General features: G+C 41.6%; 1 protein-coding gene across 1 annotated transcript; it reads right to left on the reverse strand.

Annotated features, from left to right (window-relative positions):
- Nucleotides 1–1,873: 1,873 nt before the first annotated feature.
- NARS1 (asparaginyl-tRNA synthetase 1) lies at nt 1,874–19,791 on the reverse strand. Its single transcript, XM_019463939.2, has 15 exons — nt 19,619–19,791; nt 18,485–18,564; nt 15,692–15,757; nt 15,506–15,598; nt 15,330–15,419; nt 14,105–14,183; nt 12,746–12,816; nt 10,540–10,626; nt 9,113–9,334; nt 8,808–9,007; nt 8,256–8,391; nt 7,506–7,619; nt 4,153–4,284; nt 3,727–3,858; nt 1,874–2,990 (listed from the first exon to the last, which is right to left on the reverse strand). Exons 1-15 carry the CDS (start codon nt 19,659–19,661, stop codon nt 2,859–2,861), a joined length of 1,677 nt encoding a protein of 558 aa, XP_019319484.1. The 5' UTR covers nt 19,662–19,791; the 3' UTR covers nt 1,874–2,858.
- Between the last annotated feature and the right edge of the window lie 1,470 nt (nt 19,792–21,261).

The following is a 21,261-nucleotide window of genomic DNA, read 5'->3' on the forward strand; positions in this document are numbered from 1 at the left end:
GTGAGGACAGAAGCACAGGACAGTGCGTGGCCTGACACAAAGCCCTACTTGCAGCACTGGTGGCAGCTGTCCTAACTTCGAGAACTTGTCAATATGCCTTGAACGCTAAATGGAAACACATGTAGTGCTTTTGTAGCCATTGGCCGGTATTGAACAGCCTCGGCCTTACCCAAATTTCCCCCTTTCAACTACAGTGACTAATGGGAGTTAATTAAATGATAGGAATAATTAAATTATATCACCTACAGTGATAGTAAGAGAGGCTTAAGGTTGCGTTTAGAAGCAGTAGGGAGCTGGGGTGCCTGTGGGGGTGGGGCTCAGTTGGTTGAGCATCTGACTCTTAATCTTGGCTCAGGTCATGATCTCACGGTTCGTGGGTTCGCGACCCGCGTCAGGCTCTACACTAGCAGTGCAGAGCCTGCTTGGGATTCTCTCTCTCTCAAAATAAATACACTTAAAAAAAGAAAAAAAAAAAGTAGCAGGGAGCTACTCAGTGATGGTCAACCTGGCTGTCCAAAAGCCCCACCTGGGTAGCTTCTGAAAGACATCCAGGACCCATCCCTGAACTTTGGATTCAATTAGTGTGGGATAAGACCCAGACGTCGGCATTTTTAAGGTCCCCAAGTGATTCCAGTGCGTAGGAAGGAAGGTTGCTTCTGACAGGGTCGTACTGCCCTGTACACTAAAGAAAGTTTTAGTAAATGCTAGAGGCAAGCAGGTGCGGAGCGGGGAGGGAGACGCTGAGCAAAAAGGTAAAAGCTGGGTGGCTGCAAGCGGCTGCCAGACACAAGAGGGAGAGTTAATACCAAAGTCGTCTGAATTGCCGAGTAGCCTCCTGTCCGTCCCCAAAACCTCAAGCAGGCCTGTTGCACAAGTAGCAAAGGTAAAGGGGGTTGAGGGGGAAGAATCAACTTAAAGAGCCACGTCAGGAAAGAGCCGTGAGAGGACAGTCCCGCAGGAACAGGAACTCGGAACTGGGTGTCTGTGGCTGGACACACATGGGGCTGTGACACCAGGTGGCAGTAACAACTACACGGTCAAGGGAAGAACGTCCACGTGCATGAGGTTTGCTGCTCGCCACGCTCAGATTCTTGGCCCGATGTCACCATGACCTTGACGCATTTATCCCCACCTAATCCCACAGCTCTCTCTCAGTATTCAAAATTCTCCATTTATTTACACAATTAAAATTTAGACTAACTGGGTCCAATCTCGTCCTCAAATTCTGAGCAAATGAACTGCCTCGTTGAATCCAGTCAGAGCTCATTCACTTTCTTCCAAGTACTTTCTACTTAAAGATACAGGCCAAATATACGATATATCTTAAGTTTATTCATTTATTTTGGAGGGGGTGGTGGGCGGGGGGGAGGAGGGGGGGAGAGGGAGAGAGAGAGAGAGAGAGAGAGAGAAAATGCATGTGTATGAGTGGGGAAGGGGTAGACAGAAAATCCCAAGCAGGCTCCACACTGTCAGTGCAGGGCCCAATGTGGGGCTCAAACTCATGAACCGTGAGATCATGAGCTGAGCCCAAATCAAGAGTCAGACACAACCGACTGAGCAGGCCAGGTGCCCCACAGGCCAAATATACTATAAATGCCCCATTTCCATCTGTCATTTCACTTAATTGCAAAATAGGATATAATCTAATGTGTCCAAAAATAACAAAGATTACAAAACTTAACTAGAACCCACATCTAATTTTTAAAACTTGTTCCTCTTCACTATTATGTAATTTTAATAATACCTACTAAATTTGGTAATATCTAACTTCCCATATACACATTATGAAAAATAAAAAGATTAACAAAAATGAAAAAGGCATGAACTAATTTAAGACTGAGATGTTCAGCTTTAGAAAAATTAAGTCAGCAAATAGTTTTTATGTGTGTCCATTTATTGATTGCTGGGAATACAGCCTATTGAGAATACATGACATGCATTTTGGGAGAGAAATTAACCAAATCTGAAATGAAGGCATTCAATAAGCCTGCTAGGAGTTAATAAGGTAACACAGATTAGATCTAAAGACACAGTGTGGGAAGACTCAGACAGCCACGTACAATTGTCATTAAGATTCCAGCTGCAAATTCTTTCGGAATTTATTTATTCTTAATTACTTAGAAATTACCAGGAAAGAGGGAAGCTCACTGCCTCTTTAGCTTAACCTAACGCTAGGAACCAAAAAAAAAAAATTTTTTTGCCGTAACTTCAAATTGTTTAGGGCAATTCCATTTTTACAAATTCTTCCACACCAATTCATATGCTTTAGAATTATAAGCAGCTCTACACAATTAGAAAAGATTAATAACCAATGCAAAAGTGTGTTTGTTTGATTCCAGTATCTATTACCGAATCACATTGTTCTAACACTAGCAGATTTTTACACCACACTGTCAATTTTCCCCCAAGATGTTCTAACTCACGAATACAATAAAATGACATAAATTAAAGAATTCCAGTTACACTTAACAGGACGAAACGATTAAGTTACTGGAATGTCTTAGTCCATAATTAAAAACTGTTTAAGTATATATGCGGCATATATGATGCAAAAATTATAACCTATAATTAGATAAAAATGCTGAAATGGAGTTATAACTGTAGTGTTACATGCCACATGTTTCCCCCAAACTTTCTGATGGATATTGTTTTTTTAAATGACAATACCAAAAAAACCCAAAGACAATAGGATGTTACTTGATATTCAAATGATTTGAATTGCTTTTGGTGGTAGAGAAAAAAGAAATAGATAAACATGAATGGAATAAAAAAGGGAAGATTTTGGCTTTTTTTTTGAAAGAGGCAGTCTGTTCCTTTCATAAACTGTATTCTTTCCTTAATGTTTCTGGAGGAATCAGTTATGGTTTGCAACGCTGGACAAATCGTGGGTATAAGCATACGTCTCGGATGTGATACCTATTCAGAATCCAGGTCAAGAATCGTTCCAAGCCCAAGCCATATCCGCCATGAGGACATGTGCCATATTTTCTCTGTTTAAAAAAAAAGAACAGATGTTTAAAATTTTGTCTAAGATATTAAAATTTTTCTACTGTGAAATGAGTTCACTTATCGTGGTTAAGAATTCAATTCTATTTTTAATTTTTTTAAGTGTTATTTGTGAGAGAGAGAGAGAGAGAGAGAGAGAAGCAGAGAGAGAGGGGCGAGGGATCCGAAGCAGGCTCCACACTGTCAGCACACAGCCCAATGCAGGGCTCGAACTCACAAACGGTGAGATCATGACCTGAGCCGAAGTCAGACGCTCAACCAACTGAGCCATCCAAGCGCCCCAAGAATTGAACTCTTATTCTATTTGCTTTCATAGGCCATGTGTGTAGAAATGATTTGGTATGAAAAATAAACCAGGGGTTAAGTGTCACCCTGAAAAGAAGAGATTTCAAACTTTTAAACTAAGTCAACGTCTCTGTTTATCAGAGGGAAATGCAAGCTAGCCTAGACGCTGGTAGAATCTAACAACAATTTTTTAAAATTTTAGTAGCAGTGACAAGGCCAGCAGCTAGTAGCTTTTCAAATGAAGTGCACATATTATTGGACAAAGGTAAAACTAGTAATAATCCCATGCCACGCTATTAGAACATCAAGCTGAATATAGCTCGTTCAAACACCAAAGTACCACACTGACTTCTCGCCTTTTAGGTTTCAGTTTATACAGAACTATTATAATGAAAACATTTAAGAGTGTAAAAACCAAAACAAAACTGTTCTTACCTGATCTGTGTACCAGTAGTAGGGAGTGGGGTCAATCCCTTCCCTTTTATAACCCGCCAGCATTTCTTCACTATCCCAGATACGCATTGAGCCTCCCACAATCTCACCAACATTTGGCATCAACACATCCACCTTTAAAAACAAGTAAATAAAATGCAGTTACTACCAAGCTGTCCGTCATGACACGGCTCTAGTTTCAAGGAAAACCACAATGAAGCTCTTACAGCTAACAGAGCACTATGGATGTAACATTAAAATCCTGTAATTTAACAAGAAATGTTAAACCCAATCAGAAGACAAAACCCACTTCTTTAAATATTGCCATTCTAGATGTATAATGCAGCATTTGCCATGAGCTGTATCTTATTCCAGTGGCAGTCCCCACCCCCTTAAGGAGCAAAATTATGATCTGAATCACAAACTGACAGATTCTGTAAGGCGGGAATCCTCAGGACATCGCTGCATGTAGAAGGACTTGATCTCTACGGGAAATCGACATAGCAAGATGGGCTCATTAATGGTGTCCGTCATCAGTCTCTCAGGAGCTTCTGGGATATCCTGCGGTGAAATAAGGCTTCATTAACATTTACTACTCGAAAGCCAACAAGACAGAGGCAGCTCTCACCCAGAAGCAGCCCTTATCTCATGAATGCAATACAGTAGAGAATACACACCCATCCACAACCCATACCCATGGGTGGAAGCAACAGTTTCTTTCAAAAACAATCAAGGTATTCTAAAAACTCACACGCAGTTATTAAACCAACTGCAAAAAGATCCGCTTCCTTCTACAGGACATCTCAAGAGCCATGCTGCTTGAGAGACGAAAACCAAACCACTCAAGTCGTTATCACTGTGACTAGATACTGTTCAGTTACTTTTCTCAGGGGCCAGTTTCGTCTAGCTCTGAAGCAAACATGGTCCACTTAGTCCCATATGGCATAAGATCATCAGTGAATGCTCCAGAATATCACTGGTCTATGCACAGTGTTATTAATAACACTAATCTTTAAACTGTCCTGTCATCTGTACTTCTTTTCCTGTTACAATAAATCTATGTGGCTTCAATGGTAGGAAGACAAGAGTCATAAGACAAATAACCAGTGTCAAGTTCATAAGCGTAACCGCACGTAGAATAGTTAGCCGAGAAATGTTAGATGATGAAGAACAGGGCTAGTCTGCTTCTCATCCAAAACATCATCTGGGTAAACCACACATAAATTCAAGTTAAACCTGAAAAGTCTTGTCTCAGTACAAACTGACCGAGAGAACAGGAAGGACAAGACTCATTGATATGTTTAACCTAAGAGCCAAAATGGAGCTTAGCAATCACCTGGCACAGGGGTCACCAAGCCCCAGTCCCGGGAGGCCTGTGCCCTCCAAAGTAAAGAGAGGAAATGGGAGATGAGTTGGATAATACTGGTCCCTCAGCTTTCATCTGCTTTACCTACTAGAGTGAGATTTAACTGGGAGGAAATGGTATTAAAAAAAAACAAAATTTAACGTTTATCCATGTTAGAGAGAGACAGAGAGAGAGACAGAGTGCGAGCAGGAGAGGGGCAGAGAGAGAGGGAGACACAGAATCCCAAGCAGGCTCCAGGATCTGAGCTGTCAGCACAGAGCCCGACGCAGGGCTCGAACTCACGAGCCGTGAGATCATGACCTGAGCCGAAGTTGGATGCTTAACCGACTGAGCCACCAGGCGCCCCCGGGAGGAAATGGTCTTACTGCACATTCCAAAAAGTTGGAGGACCCCGTATGTACTCTGGTCTCCTCATGTGTACGGGATGACATCAGCGTACAATAAATGCTGACAAGCTTCGAGGGCCTTTTGAGCCTCGGACCCGACTAAGCATTCAATTCACGGAGTCCTCACAACTTGGCAAAGCTGCTCTTACCTCCACAGTGGAGATAAAGAACCAGGGGGTGGGGTCACTGGCCTCCCATTACTCAGCAGTAAGGACACAGGTGGGAGCTAAGCCCACCCGGAGGGCTTCTTACTCCAAACATTGTGCTCTTTCCACTCAACTTTGTGACACTACTTTGCTAAGTTTTAGGTAATAACAATTCTCAAATCTTCAATACAAACATTTTTTTAAAGTGTTTCTTTATTTTTTGAGGGAGAGAGAGACGGAGAGAGAGAGACAGAACATGAGCGGCAGAAGCGCAGAGAGAGAGGGAGACACAGAATCCGAAGCAGGCTCCAGGCTCCGAGCTGTCAGCACAGAGCCTGACATGGGGTTCAAACTCACGGATCACGAGATCATGACCTCAGCCAAAGTTGGACGCCTAACCTACTGAGCCACCCAGGCGGCCCCAAAATTTTGTTATTATACACCACCAACTGAAACACTAGAAGTAATTTATAGAGGTCTAATATACTGTTTGTCCTCTCTGTAAATTCCTTCCAAAAATGAAACAAAACTTTAGTTAGCAGCTCATATATATATATGCTACTCATATATATATATATATATATATATATATATATGCTACTCATATATATATATATATATATATATATATGCTACTCATATATATATATATATATATATGCTACTCATATATATATATATATATGCTACTCATATATATATATATATATATGCTACTCATATATATATATATATATGCTACTCATATATATATATATATATGCTACTCATATATATATATATATATGCTACTCATATATATATATATATATATATGCTACTCATATATATATATATATATATATGCTACTCATATATATATATGTATATTTTTTTTTTTTTAAATAGCAATACTCAAATTTTATCTATAAAAACAGATTTTCAAATACCATGTAAGAAATGATTAAATGCACAGGGAAGAGGGCTTAATAGTGTTAACAATCTATACCTCTAATATACATTCCCAGTTTATCTGAAACACTAGACCACCTTCCCCATCAAGGCCCGCTCTCTTGGTTTGCATTTCAAACAACAGCTATTTTCTTTGACTCTTCTCCACCTGAAAAAGTTTTAATATACTCTTTTGGGAGAGGAATCCTCTTTGAAAGAGCCAGGTTACTTTCTCCAGACAAATAAAACGAACATAAACATACCAATATTTTGTATGTAATTCATTTTTTTTAATTAATTTATTTATTTTGAGGGAGAGTGAGCATGAGTGAGGGAGGGGCAGATAGAGAGGGAGGGAGGGAGGGAGAGGGGGAGAGAGGGGGAGAGAGGGGGAGAGAGGGGGAGAGAGGGGGAGGGGGGGAGAGGGGGAGAGGGAGAGAGAGAGAGAGAGAGAGAGAGAGAGAGAGAGAGAGAGAATATCCCTAGCAGGCTCCACACTATCAGTGCAGAGCCCAATGTGGAGCTCGAACTCACGAACCGTGAGATCATGACCTGAGCCAAAATCAAGTTTGGACACTTAAAGGACCGAACCACCCAGGCGCCCCCTGCATGTAATTTTAAAGTTTACACCTTTCTGACCTTTCTGAAGCCTCCCACTAGTCTTGAGAATTACCACTAGAGTAAATCAAGACCACGGATTGACCATGGAAGAAGAGGAAAGAGGCAAAAGATGTGACAGCTATTTACTGAACACTACAGAGATGTACCGTTCCAAGGCTTACTCTACACTTGCGGATTCTGAATCCTAACAACCCCAGGGAGGAGGTGGGTCTGTTGTTACCATTTATTTGACCAGAAGCAGATGCCTCCTGCATTACTGGTTAAATAACCAGAGTAGCGATCCACTGGCTCACAATGACACCTTTGAAACAACAATTAGAAAGCAATACATACCTCTCCAAATTCATAGAAAGTCCCATCTTCTTTCTTTATGTCGTGTTCTTTCAGCCACACGATAGCATCTGAATAGTTCATTCGCTTAAAAGGCCGTTTGGGGGGCTTGAAGTTCTATAACGCAAAGAAAAAATACAGCGTATGTGAAGAAGCGGTAACACTGAGAGCTCCATTTTAAGAAAAACTGTTCATCGTTATTGCAAAATGTTATTTCAGACTAACAAACAACGAGGACATTCCTACAAATGGAATCAAAGTTTCTCTTAAAAATATAAGTACAGAAATGCGGGAACGTGGTCAAAAGGTACAAACTTCCAGTTATAAAATAAGTCAGTCCTGAGGATATAATGTGCAACAAGGGGACTATATCTAACAATACTCGATTTATAAATTTGAAAGTTGCTAAGAGAATAGATCTTAGAAGGTTGCATCGTAAGAACAAATTGTATATCAAAACATTATGCTGTACACCTGAAACTAATAATAAAGCTATGTCCCAATCATATGCTTAAAAATATATATATATGTATATATATGTATACATACACACACACACACATATGTATGTATATGTATACAGATACATATATATGTATATATATGTATATATGTGTGTGTGTGTGTATATACACATAAAAGTGAGTTATTTCAGAGCTCACATCATTAAATCTAGAAAAACTGATGGTGAAGACTTCATTACTTTCCGAAAAAAAATTCTGATTTTGCATGTCCATAAAACAGTACTCCTACCGGGTTGAGGTCACGAACTATGCTTGCTGCAGGTGATTTCAAGACTCTGTCCACCACATCACAAACCAAGTCCTCCAATCGATTCAGGAGCTCCTCAAAGGTCAGGAAAGGGCACTCTGCTTCCACGTGTGTGTATCTGAAGAACAAGACACTAGCTGGGGGCCGCTCTTCTTTTCTGCCAAGTTTCTCCCAAGCAAGGACATTAACATTGCAAAACTGCCCAGAAATGTGCAATTCCAGCACCACTGACCAACTCCCAACTCAGCAACTTAGTTTTAGGGCTCCTTTCTTTCCCCTGTGAATAGTGATTTGTTTATCCCTTATAAAGGATCAAGGCCAAGTCAAAGAAGAGCCCAAAGCTAGCTCCGGCCTAGGAGGCAAAACCATACATGACTTCCATTAATTTGTTGAACTGCCTTCCACATACCCTTTTAATAGGTCAATTTTTTTTTTTTTTACATAGTCATCATTTTCCTACATAAAGATTGCTTCTCTAAACATACGTTCTTAAAACTATTCTTTTTAAATAACAATAAAAAGACAATTCTGTACTCAGCCAGGTGCCTTCGTGTTCTGGACTGTTCTGCCCGGTATGACTGTGCAATACAAAACACATCTCCCAGGGCCGGAATGCAGGTCTCGAGGTACAACTGAGAGGACTGAGTCAAAAATGCCTCTTCCCCAAAATAGTCCAGCTTGAAGAGCGTAGCACCACCTTCCACCTGTGTTTGCACTAACGTTGGAGGAGTAACCTGTTCCAATGGAAAGGCGTAAACAAAGGCTAGTGAGTGCCACCATTCAAGTGTAAAAATGGCAGAAGGTATCGTTTGTTTTATAAAAGATGAACACACACTTACTTCATGGTATCCCCTATCAAAGAAGTGATCTCGAAAGCACCTAGTGACCACGGAACGAGCTTTCAGGATCTTGGACATGTTTTCTCCCCGGATCATCATGTGTCGGTTGTTGAGCTGGACGTCAACATCCGACTCCTCGTTGATCAGGTTATCAGCTCCTCCGGCAGGGGCCAACCCGATCAGTTCCCAGAAGTCACAGCTCAGCTCATGGCCACCGGGAGCCTACATTTCAGAAAGAGGGGTGGGGAGAAAGGAGAGAGAGGAGAAGACAAAAAACTAACATTATTGAGGATTTTAATTTATGTCAAAATTTTTGGTAACCTGGTATTTCTAAGACCTCATCAGTATTAGCCTACTTTTCCAATCACAAAGACCCAATAATTCAATTTTATATTGGTATTTTTAATATTCCTCTCAGAGTAAATATGCAATTTAAAAACAAAATAGAAATGCACTAACTAGAAAATAAATGATAATCTTGCAACTTGGAGTAAGTACTAACCACCATTACCAGCCGGCGTATCTTCTCACCTTTGCCCGATAATTTAAAATAACACTTTACTTATATTAAAAAACTCCTTAAATGCAAAGATTTTGCCAAAAGCTGTTTCTCTTTGGAACAGATATATGACAGAAATGCAAATTCTCCCTAATAATTCCATTAATAGCAATTCATTTTAGAAGCCAGGCATCATGGAATATATGTAATTATCTTGGTGCCAAACCCTGGAGAGCAAGTAACACATCGTAACGACTACTCCATTTTGCAAATGACATTACGTCAGTGAACTTGAATCAGATATTTATTCTTAATGTAGGGTCTTTTACGTGAAGTCTGGGAGACCCTCTTTTATCGGTATTTCTAGTCTATCAGGAAGACTCTAGGGGCTCCCTCTGGTGGTTAATATGCCACATTCGTTCGTTTTCTTTCCCAGCCAACAAGCAGAACCACAGTAATTACCTGAACGATAATTACCAACAAGTAGCTTAACTGGTGTGGGTTATGGGCCTGTTGGCTGGAGAACAAACGACTCTCTAGCAGAATTACAGTTAACTTTTTCTAAAAGAGACTTTCAAATTCTGTTCATAAAATTTCAGATTCAGGTTACTGTCCTCTCATAAAATTTTTTGGGGAGATGGCTCTTACTTCCACCTTGCTGAAAAATTATTCACACATCCGTAGCAAAGTGGCTTTACTATGGCCCCTGAGGGTTATTTAAGAAATCTGTAAAACTGGAAATCCCTGAGTTTGTTGTATCATGTGAGATGTACAGTGTACATATTTCGCTGGAAAAGGTAAAGGGATGTTAAATTTAGCAAGGACATCACAGTAGCGGGTTTATTTCCCAAATACAGAAAGTACAAATAGAAAGCATTGGAGAACAAACCACCACCTATTCATCCAGTGAGGAATTCAATCTACTCACCTGCTTGCCCTTTGGGGTCAGATTCAGCATTCCATAGACTGCAACGCTACTCTCGGTGGCCAAGACTACTCCATTGTAACACTGACACTGTAAAAAGATTAAAGCTCAAATTTACCGACTCATATTTACGTCAAAATATATGTTCCAATGCACAGAAAGCTAAGGGGATTACTGACATAGAAGTTACCTGGTCTAAAACCGGTAAAATAATACAGCCATTAGTATTTAGTACTAATATCTACTATTAATAGCTATTTTTGTGGGGGAAGGATTCATCTATTTACAGATAAACATATAGAAGTAAATAGACACTTTATACACATATATATGCAGAAAAGACAGTAGCCCACATCTCTTAAAAATATCTGAACAGTCCATTTTTTTTCTTTAAAATTCAGACTGTTGAAATAATAAACAGTCCACCTAGACTTTAATCATCGATACTACTAAAATCATTAGGACAAAAGTGACAAGTACCTTTATAAGGGAGGGGTCAGGCTATCAACACTTCAACTCACTATCATCAAATCATAAAAAAAAAGACAACATGTGTCTTTATGTGTTTTGTGATGTGATGCGATTGAAAGAGCAGAGCCTCGCCCAGGAAGTAGCTGTGCCAAAAACAAACAAACAAACAAACAAACAAACAAACAAAACCAAACTAAACCAGACCAAACAGAAAAACCCAAAAACCTGAATCTGATAAGCTTGTAAGAAATACAGAGGATAGAGGAACATGTTAAATGACATCTCAGGATGCAACCAACCAAATCTAGAATGGACAAGTTCCACAAGACAACCAACTAGGTTTTTTCAAACAAATAAACAGCAAGGGCTGGTTGTGGGGGGGCGGGTGGAGGGAGTGAGGATGGAGGTAGAAAAGAAAAAGGAAGAATGGTTACAGACTCAGATTTCAGACCCACATCAACTCAAAGGAATACATAGATCTGGTTTGGGTTCTCATTCAAACCAACCAATTAGGAGTGGTCTTCATTTTAGGAAGTTGTGATAACATTAGTATGGTTATCTTAGAAATATTTTTGGGGGGGGGGGGCACCTGAGTGGCTCAATTGGTTAAGCCTCGGACTTTGGCTCAGGTCACGATCTCACAGTTCGTGAGTTCGAGCCCCGTGTCAGGCTCTGTGCTGACAGTGTGGAGCCTGGATCCTGCTTCGGATTCTGTGTCTCCTTCTCTCTCTGTCCCTCCCTGCTCATGCTCTGTTTCTATCTCTCAAAAATAAATACACTTAAAAATTTTTTTTTCTTGGAGATGCAAATTCAAGTATATTTATATGAAATGGTACAACGTCTGGGGAGTAAAAGTGGGGGGTGGGGTGTAGAAAACCAGAACTGGCCACACATTAGTTATTACTTAATGACTTAATGTTTTTGTCCCCCTAAAATTTGTATGTTGAAATCCTGCACCCCAATGCACGGGGTGAGGAAGTGAGGCTCCGCAGAGGTGATGAGGATGAGATGAGGTCATGAGGGTGGGTCACGGGGTTAGCGCCCTTTTAAGAGTTACCAGGGTTTGCCCCCCTCCTCTGCTCTCTGCCATGTGAAAATGCAACAGGAAGTTGGCAGTCTGCAACCAGGAAGAGGGCCCTCACCAGAACACAATCGGCCTCTAGAACTGTGAGAAATAAGTTTCTGTTTGTAAGCCACCCAATCTATGGTACTTTATTATAGCAGCTGAAACTGACGAAGATGTTACCGAAGCTAGGTGATGAGCCCCTGAGGTTTCCTCATACAGCTGCCCTGGAACAATTTGGGAGTTAGGGGTGCTGACCCCCTGCACCGTCAAAAATACACTTATCACTTGATTCCCCCAAAACTTAACTAACAGCCTAAGGTTGACCAGAAGCCTTACCAATAACATAAAATCAATTACCATATTTTACATGTTATGCGCATTATAAACTGTATTCTTAAAGGAAACTAGAGAAAGGGAGACGTCGTGAACAAGGTCATAAAGGAGAAAATACACTTACAATACTGTAAAAAAAACCCATGTGCAAAGCGGACTTGTGCAGTTCAAACCCATGTTGTTCGAGGGTCAACTGTACTGTTTCCTATTTTTATGTGTTGGAAATTTTCCATAACAGTTTAAAATACATAAACCGCTCCTAAAATTCCCAAAACTAACAGTAAAGGAACTTACTGAAAATAATCAGATTTTCAGCTATAAGGAAGAAAAAACACTTACCAAGTCATCCGACAAGACACATTGAAGATAACCCGTACCATCCCGCAACACTAGGAACATTAAATTCTTTCCTAAACGTGAGAAAGAAAAATTTAGCCAGAATGTTCTCAAAACACGTAAAAGTACTTTCTCATAATTTGATATTAAAAAAGGAAACTCCATGGTTAAGTGTTAAAAGGTCAAACCTCCCTTGTGGCCCCCTTCCTCTGAAGCGGCCACTGGTAACATCACTACTCAGTATTTGTAAAGTTCTTTACTTTCTGCACTCTGCTCCCAAAGCCTGTGTGAGCCTCATGATCCACGTGACCATGGGAAAGCAAGACAGTAAGCCACGTGAGATGAGGGATTAGGTCTTATTCACCCCTGCATCCCCTGTAATAACATGGTGCTGTGTGCTCAGTGGGAGGGGCATAAACATTGCTGCACAGAATCACTCTTTTTATTTATGCCCCATCTTATTTCCAAAGGATGTGATAACTACTTACAATAAAATACATGTAATAAAAATAATAATACGAGGGGCGCCTGGGTGGCTCGGTCGGTTAAGTGTCTGACTCCCGATTTTAGCTCAGACATGATCTCGCGGTTCCGTGGGATTGAGCCCCATGCTGGGCTCTGCACTGATGGTGAGGAGCCTGCTTAGGATTCTCTCTTTCCCTTTCTCTCTGCCACTCCCCCACTTGTGCCCGACTCTCTCTTAAAATAAACAAACATTTAAAAAAAATAAAAATAAGAGAAAGCAAAAAGTCAGAGCCGAGGGAGAAGCAAAATGCAGATACACTAATTATAAGAGTCAACACTACTGCCATAAATAAATTTCAGATCTGGCTTTGTACTTCCTGTAATACATCCCCTGCTTTTCATTAAATAATTAAATTCAAGTAGACAAATATTTACTGGATACTTCTGATCTCTGTGGTTGCTTACTGTTAAATAGCATTTAAATAATCTTTAAATAACTTGTATCTTAAATGCTTATTTATTAATTTATTTTTGAGGGGGCAGGGAGCAGAGAGAGAAAGAGAGAGAGGATCTCAAGCAGGCTCTGCACTGTCAGCGCAGAGCCTGATGAGGGGCTCGAAGTCACAAACCATGAGATCATGACCTGAGCCGAAATCAAGAGTCAGACGCTTAACCGACTGAGCCACCCAGGTGCCCCAGCATTTAAGTAATTTTTAAACCTGTAATAGTCATATTACAGAAGAACAAAGTAAGGCCATGGTTCACATCTTTTAAAACCTAGCTTCCAATACCAAAAATGTCACCCCTCTCCCCAAGAAAAGGTCTTTAATGTTCTCCTTCACCTAAGACCAGGGATGTTTAAAATTGAAGCGAGAAAAGCAAAGCTATACCATTTACCTTGCCTACGCAGCCTGTGGACCCAGCCAAATACCTTTACTCTTTGGCCTCTGTATCCTTCCAGTGCATGAATCTTCACCTGTCAAATTGAAATCAATAACATTTGACCAACTGTGTAATTTACCACATATCAACTTCTCCACTGCTATTAGATGGATGACAGTAAAAGTGTTAAAGATTCACAAATGGTACAAAACTACAGTCATTCTACAGCAGGTCAGAACCAAAAAGTTTCACCATATTGGAGTGGTTAAAAAAAAAAAAATCCAAGTCTTCTCTTAGTGTAAAACTGACCCTGAGAAACATCGGGAATCTCAGATACTGATATATAAGCAATGATGAAATGAACTCATAATAGCAGCAACAACCAGTCCACACAGAGCCCTCTCCTGCCCTCATAGTCCCTCCTGACATCGAAAGGTGGAAGCTAAGCAAGGCCAGCTTTTGCTTTGGAGGGGTAAGGAGAGAGGAGCACAGGAAGGGGAGCGTGAATGCAGCCAAGACAGCTCATCGTTAAGGACACAGGAAAAATAGGAGAATTCATCAGGAGCAAGAACGACTTGACATTTAAGTATGTCCACTCACAGCCCAGCATCTGTTCTAGAGAAAATACAGAGGCATACAATTCACAAAATCACAAAATGTTTCATCTGTTTAAAAAAGTCATGAAAACAGGGGTGCCTGGGTGGCTCAGTCGGTTAAGTGTCCAACTTCAACTCGGGTCATGATCTCACAGCTTGTGAGTCTGAGCCCCACATCAGGCTCTGTGCTGACAGCTCGGAGCCTGGAGCCTGCTTTGGATTCTGTGTCTTCCTCTCTCTCTCTGCCCCTCCCCCGCTCATGCTCTGTCTCTCTCTCTCTCCTTCAAAAATAAATAAATATTAAAAAAGAAACATCACTATTAAAAAAAGTAATAATGAGAATCATGGATTTTGACCCCTTATTTTATGGTGAGGAAATGGACAGGTAGGGAGGGAGGACACTTAGGCAGCTTTTAGGCAGGGCAGGAACCACTCAACACCTAATTACTAAACTTTATAATAAAACGAACCCCAGAAGAACCAGCCTCATAACTCGAAAATGTAATTTCCCTCTACGCCTTCTAAAAGGCAAGGAAGGGTAAATGGTGCAAAGGAACAGACCATGGGGGACGCCCCTCAGACACAGAGCTGACAGTCTGGCGTGGGAAGTCCACGATATTTGGGACAACACGTGTCACACTCACACATTTTGGCTCTGGGAGACTTGGATCGTTTTTGATGGTAATTTTCTTTGCTTCTTCCAGGTTCTTTTCTCTTCGCAAATTGTCTTCTGCCTAATTTTAACAACAAAGCAATCTGTTAACACGGTTTCTAGTATTCTAACCCAAAAACCGTTCACAGTCGCAAAGTCATGACTCACCTCTTTCTTTTCCCGGGATTCACTCTTCATTTGTTCCCTATGCCACATTTTTTTAATGTTCTTCATCTGTGATTTAGAAATAACATCCCACCTCTAGAGAGAAAAACATATTTTTTCAAGACCTCCATGTTCTGATGCAAATTTATTCATAAAATGTAATTCTGTTGAGTTTTTTAGCTCACCTACCTCATTTTCTTTTTGTGAATCTATGTAAATGGTGGGGAAGGGCTCTTTTCCTACCGTCATCAAAGCCTCGGGTGGAAAGGGAGAAAAAGAAAATTGCTTTAACGTTGTACAATATTTGAAATCAAAATAACATCCTAATTATGAGGCAACTTCAGCTATCTAGAACATAATCAAGAACCAGGAAGAAAAGCATACAGGCCCCAAGAGCCAAAAGTCAATGTTCATAGAATGACTGGTCAGATGTACTAAAGACACTTTGCTTAAAGTAGAAGTGCTCAGGTCCTTTCACAAAAATTCTAGCAAGTTCGGTTGCACATTACAGTTGACCCCTGAACACGGGTTTAAACTGAGTGGGTCCAGGGGCTCCTGGGTGGCTCAGCTGGTTGAACGTCTGACTTTGGCTCAGGTCATGATCTCACAGTTTGTGAGTTCAAGCCCCGCGTCGGGCTCTGTGCTGATAGCTGAGAGTCTGGAGCCTGCTTTGGATTCTGTGTCTTCCTCTCTCTCTGCCCCTCCCCTGCTCACAGTCTGCCTCTCAAAAATGAATAAACATTAAAAAAAATTTTTTTTAACTGAGTGGGTCCACTTACGCAGATTTTTTCCCACAGATACGGTATAGTACTGTAAGTACATTTTCTGTTCCTTATTTTATTTTTTTTTAAGGTTTATTTTTATTTTTGAGAGAAAGAGTGCAAGCAATGGAGGGGCAGAGAGTGGGGGGGGGACAGAAGATCTGAAGCGGGTTCCATGCTGACAGCAGAGAGCCTGACGTGGGTCTTGAACTTATAACTGTGAGATCCTGACCTGAGCCAAAGTCGGACACTCAAATGACTGAGCCATCCAGGTGCCCCCTTCCTTATGATTTTACCATGTTCTTTCTTCTAGTTTACTTTTTTAAAAAAATACAATATATAATACATATACCATTCAAAATATGTGTTGACTGCTTATGTGATTGGTAAAACTTCTGCTTAACGGGAAGCTATTAGTAGTTAAGTTTTAGGGAAGTCAAAAGCTATATACAGATTTGACTCTGTGGGGGTGTATTGTTCAAGGATCAACTGTATACAGTTTCCCAGTATAAGCAGCCTGGAAGAAACAGATTTTAAGGGGCTGTGGGGACCAGCGGGAAGTATACTGAGAACGACAGAGGAGAAAGAGCTAACGATAAGACAGTCACAGATTACGCCTAAATGGTTAATCTTCATTAAGAAATCAGGGAAGTTGTTTCTGAAACTCTTTCAGAAACAAAAACAATGGTTGAGAACATTAAGGCTAAGTAAGCCTCATTTAATTTGAAAAATTCCTCCATGTAGAACACCTCTTTTCATAAATATGAAGACATATCAGGTGTTGCTGTGTCATTTATATTTCATAGTTTATATTACTTGATTCAGTCAACCACGAAATGTAACAAGTTAGTCTCTCCAGGTATGGGATCTGCAGCTTACAAAAACTAAAGGTCTAGTTTCCAAACCTGGAAAATAATTTTCATCTTGTCTTAACGCTAACCCCAACTCAATGATCATCGCAGAGGAGGGAACCTGGATCTTTTAAAAACATCCAAGAGGAGGAATTCTTTTTAATAATCAGACTTTGTAGAGATGTTTGTAAATCATTAGGAATTTGCTACCTGACACTCTCTACTGATGGCTCTTTTTTTATCACTGAAATTGAAAGACCCAAACTTTAATTCCCCAAATCAGAATGGCACACTTTTGCTAATAGTGACATTCTGCAAACATTCACCTAAACACTTGTCAGTTTTGGGGAGCCATAGGAATCACCCCAAAACAACTGGAAATGAAAGATTTCCCTCTAAAAGTTATGACTCAGCCTCCCTCACATGAAATTCATGCCCAGATTTCTTCTAATCTCCCAAGAGGCCTCTTAGTGAATTTACCACTAGAATCTAGATGTGATCCTGAGTCTTGAGACTCAAAGAATCTAATTTATATTAGTACACTAAGAATGGACCCGTGTCTCAGAACAGACACTCAGTGATTCAGGAGTCTGTAGAGTGAAGACAGAATGCTAATTTACTAACGTACTATTATTTCTCATGATCTAAAAATCCTTGGGGCGCCTGGGTGGCTCAGTCGGTTAAGCGTCCAACTTCGGCTCAGGTCATGATCTCACAGTTCGTGAGTTCGAGCCCTGCGTCGGGCTCTGTGCTGACAGCTCAGAGCCTGGAGCCTGCTTCACATTCTGTGTCTCCCTCTCTCTCTGCCCCTTCCCTGCTCATGCTGTGTCTCTGTCTCAAAAATAAATAAACATTAAAAAAAACTAAAAAATAAAAATAAAAATCCTCTAGTGAGTTTCGCATGTTCTCTCTCAGGGTGATAAGAAAGAAAAAGAAGACACCTCTTCAAAATGTTCAAATTAAGTTTAAAACCTTCTTCATCCAATACTCTTAAAGCTACACAGCTGTATACATTCCTCATTTTCTCTTTCCTGAAAATTCTCTTCAAATCTACTTCTTGGGGTGCCTGGGTGGCTCAGTCGGTTGAGCATCCGACTTCGGCTCAGGTCACGATCTCGAGGTTAGTGAGTTCGAGCCGCGCGTCGGGCTCTGTGCTGACAGCTCGGAGCCTGGAGCCTGCTTTGGATTCTGTGTCCCCCTCTCTCTCCACCCCACCCCTGCTTGTGCTCTGTCTCTGTCTTTCAAAAATGAATAAACATAAAAAAAATTAAAAAACAATCTACTTCCTGAAATAAAATCATTGACAACTCACAGAGCAATAGACATAAGTCATTAATAAACACAAAGCCATTTTCCTAATGAGACGCTACCTTTAGACCTGTTTTAAAAGGTTTCTCCTTGGTTCCATCACCTGTAGCATCATTTCCCTCTCGATCCGAGACATAGAGCTCTGTTTTACAAAAGGAGAGTTAAGTTACTCACTTGGCCAATAATTATCAGTCACCTCATACTGTAACTACTTCATCCATTCTTTACCTTTGTGAACAGAACAAGCAACTGATTAGCAAAAATTACCACAGTCCAAAAGAAGTATCATAATTACTTTCCTACTCCCTTACTTCAGTGACATTACATAAAAACACACTAGTTACAAATCTGGCTTTTCAAAATGAACTTTGATGATTCTAATTTGTGAGACTGCTTCTGTATCTATTGGAGTCCAAAACAATTAAAACAAAACAAAAAAAAAAAAAGGCTTTGGAGTTGGCCAGACCAGACTGGAATCTTGGATGTTGTGCTTTAAAAGCCAGGTGATCCTCAGGAATTCACTTAACCTTTCTGAGCTTATTTGTCTATGAAATGAGGGAAAACATGATACCCATCTTGATCGGCCGCACGGAGGACGAAATAACACATGCAAAACAGATATCCCAGTGACAGTGCACAGATGTCAAATAAATACCACCTCCGTCTGATCTTTAAAGGATACCGAAGCTCTGAGCTTAAACTAACTGCAGAAGGCCTTATAACTAGTTGAGTGTGAACAGTGACATCAATCCAGGTCTGTTTTCCTTTTTCTACTGCACCATATGGTCCCCCGGAAATCTCAATATAAATGAGGATGTGTGAAAGCGAATTAGCATTCTCAAGTCCTTTCGGGATGATCTCTTGGAAGAGCTTACATATTTGGGGATTACTCTGATGTCTCACAGTGCCTCGCAGTGCCCAAGTCTCAGCTGAATCACGAGACGGTTCGCCGTGGGGCAGGGTCCGGGGCTGCCGCCATCGCAGTCCCCGGACGTTGGGGGTTCCCGGGGAACCGGGCCCCGCTCCGCGAGTCGGGACCCAGCTGGGGTCCAGGCCCCTCCCTCGCTCCCATCTTTCACGAATAAATAGCGGTGGACCGCCCACTCGGGACCAGGCAATCCACTGCAACTAGCTTCCTGCCCCACGCAGGGGCATCGCTCCACTTACACACTCCGGAGTCCCCGATCCCCGCTCACCTAGTACCATCCCTGCGGTCGGCCCGGTCACCTCCAAGGACATCGCCTGCAACGCACTGCTGCCTTGTCACCCCAACGTGCACCGGAGGATTCCTCGACTCGGACGTTGCATCAGAACGACGCGCATAGGCCGCCCCGGCGAATCACCCGAGCGTCAAGGCGCATTGGTTACAGGAAGATACGACATGAGGGCGGGCGTCACTGCAGCCGCCATCTTTGGGTCGGGCAGAGACAACTTCCGGGTCCGACGCCCCGCCCCCGCGCGCTGAGGGGCTCTCCGGCACTGTTCCCTTGGGAACTCCCAGGAGGCTTAGACCCGGGAGCCGGGGGAGGGGCTACAATCCTTTCCCTACGGTCTCCACCTGCCTGTTTTCCCTGCTGAATTCTGCCCCCAGCTGTAGGTGCGCTGGGGCCCTTTTGGAAATCAGACCAGAAGTTTCGCTCTGTATCCCCAAATGTTGGAATGCTTGTGGAATTAATATCATCAAATATATTGAGAGCTAGCCACGAGGTGGGGATGAGGGTGAGGGACAGAAGAGGCCCTCACATGGGTTGCCTGTTGTGACATAGGAAGATGCTTTAACTTTCTAACGTAAATGGATGAACGTACAGCACTTACGTATTTATGATTTGGATTATGAATATTTTTATATAAAGTTGTAAGGATCACTCTTAGGCCATAATAATGCGGAAAGAACTAAGGCTTCAAACCTGGCTGAAATTCTGGTTCTGCCTTTTACTAACTGCCTTGGGGTAAATTCCCTAACCTGTCTATGTTTCAATTTCCCTATTTGGGAAGTATGATACAAGTACACTGCCCAGTGCATAATAGATACTAAAAAAAAAAAAAAAAAAAAAAAGGTAGCTAAGGTCATCATTGGTCATCATTCTCTGTTGAGTGGAATACCAGAGTTTGTCCTTGAGTCAAAGGAAAACTTATTTTTGTTATGAAAGAAACTAAAAATAACAACGTGCATAGGTTCAGACTCTATGGAGAATAGGAACCAAATACTTCTCTTCAAGAGTACTTCAGCTAATTTCACGGACTTTCCCTTTCCCTCTTTGCTCACTTTTTCTGTTTGTCCACACAAGTATTAGTGATCTGTTGCTGCAAAGCAAATTACCTCAAACCTTGGGCGCTTAAAACAACAAACACACGGTTTCTGAGAGCCAGGAATTCCAGGAGTGGCTTCGCTGGGGGTTGGGGCTCTGGGTCTCCTGAATCAAGCTGTGGGCAGGGGCTGCAGTCTTCTGAAGTTTGGCTAGGGGAGGATCTGCTACGGAGCTCACTCGTATGGCTGTGGGCAAAAGGCCTACTTGCCTTCTTGTCCAGCTGGGTTCCCCATAGTGCTTTTAATGACAGGACAGCTGACTTCCCCCAAAGCGAGTGATCAGAGAGAGAGAGAAGCTGTGTTAATTACCTGTCGTTGTATATGATAAATTACCCTCAAACTGGCAACATTTGGCTTCTCATGTCTGTGGACCAGGAATCTGGGCAAGTCTTGGCTGGGGACTCTGGCTTAGGTCTCTCAAAAGGCTGCAATCAAGGTGTCAGCTGGGGCTGCGGTCATCATACTTTAAGATGCTTAAGTCTCACCTGGGGTGAATTTTCTTCCACACTCAGGTAAGTGTTGGCGAGGTTC

This window comes from Panthera pardus, unplaced genomic scaffold (assembly GCF_024362965.1).
Source record: "Panthera pardus isolate Hobbes unplaced genomic scaffold, ASM2436296v1 HiC_scaffold_15, whole genome shotgun sequence".
Classification (NCBI taxonomy): Eukaryota; Metazoa; Chordata; class Mammalia; order Carnivora; family Felidae; genus Panthera; species Panthera pardus.

Bases quoted from the DNA above. Each gene is read 5' to 3' on its own strand.
- NARS1 (XM_019463939.2), bottom strand. From the start codon at position 19,661: ATGTCCTTGGAGGTGACCGGGCCGACCGCAGGGATGGTACTAG. The intron at 18,565-19,618 runs GTGAGCGGGGAT...TTTGTAAAACAG, and splicing joins GACCGCAGGGATGGTACTAG to AGCTCTATGTCTCGGATCGA. The intron at 15,758-18,484 runs GTAGCGTCTCAT...TTTCCACCCGAG, and splicing joins CTTTTAAAACAGGTCTAAAG to GCTTTGATGACGGTAGGAAA.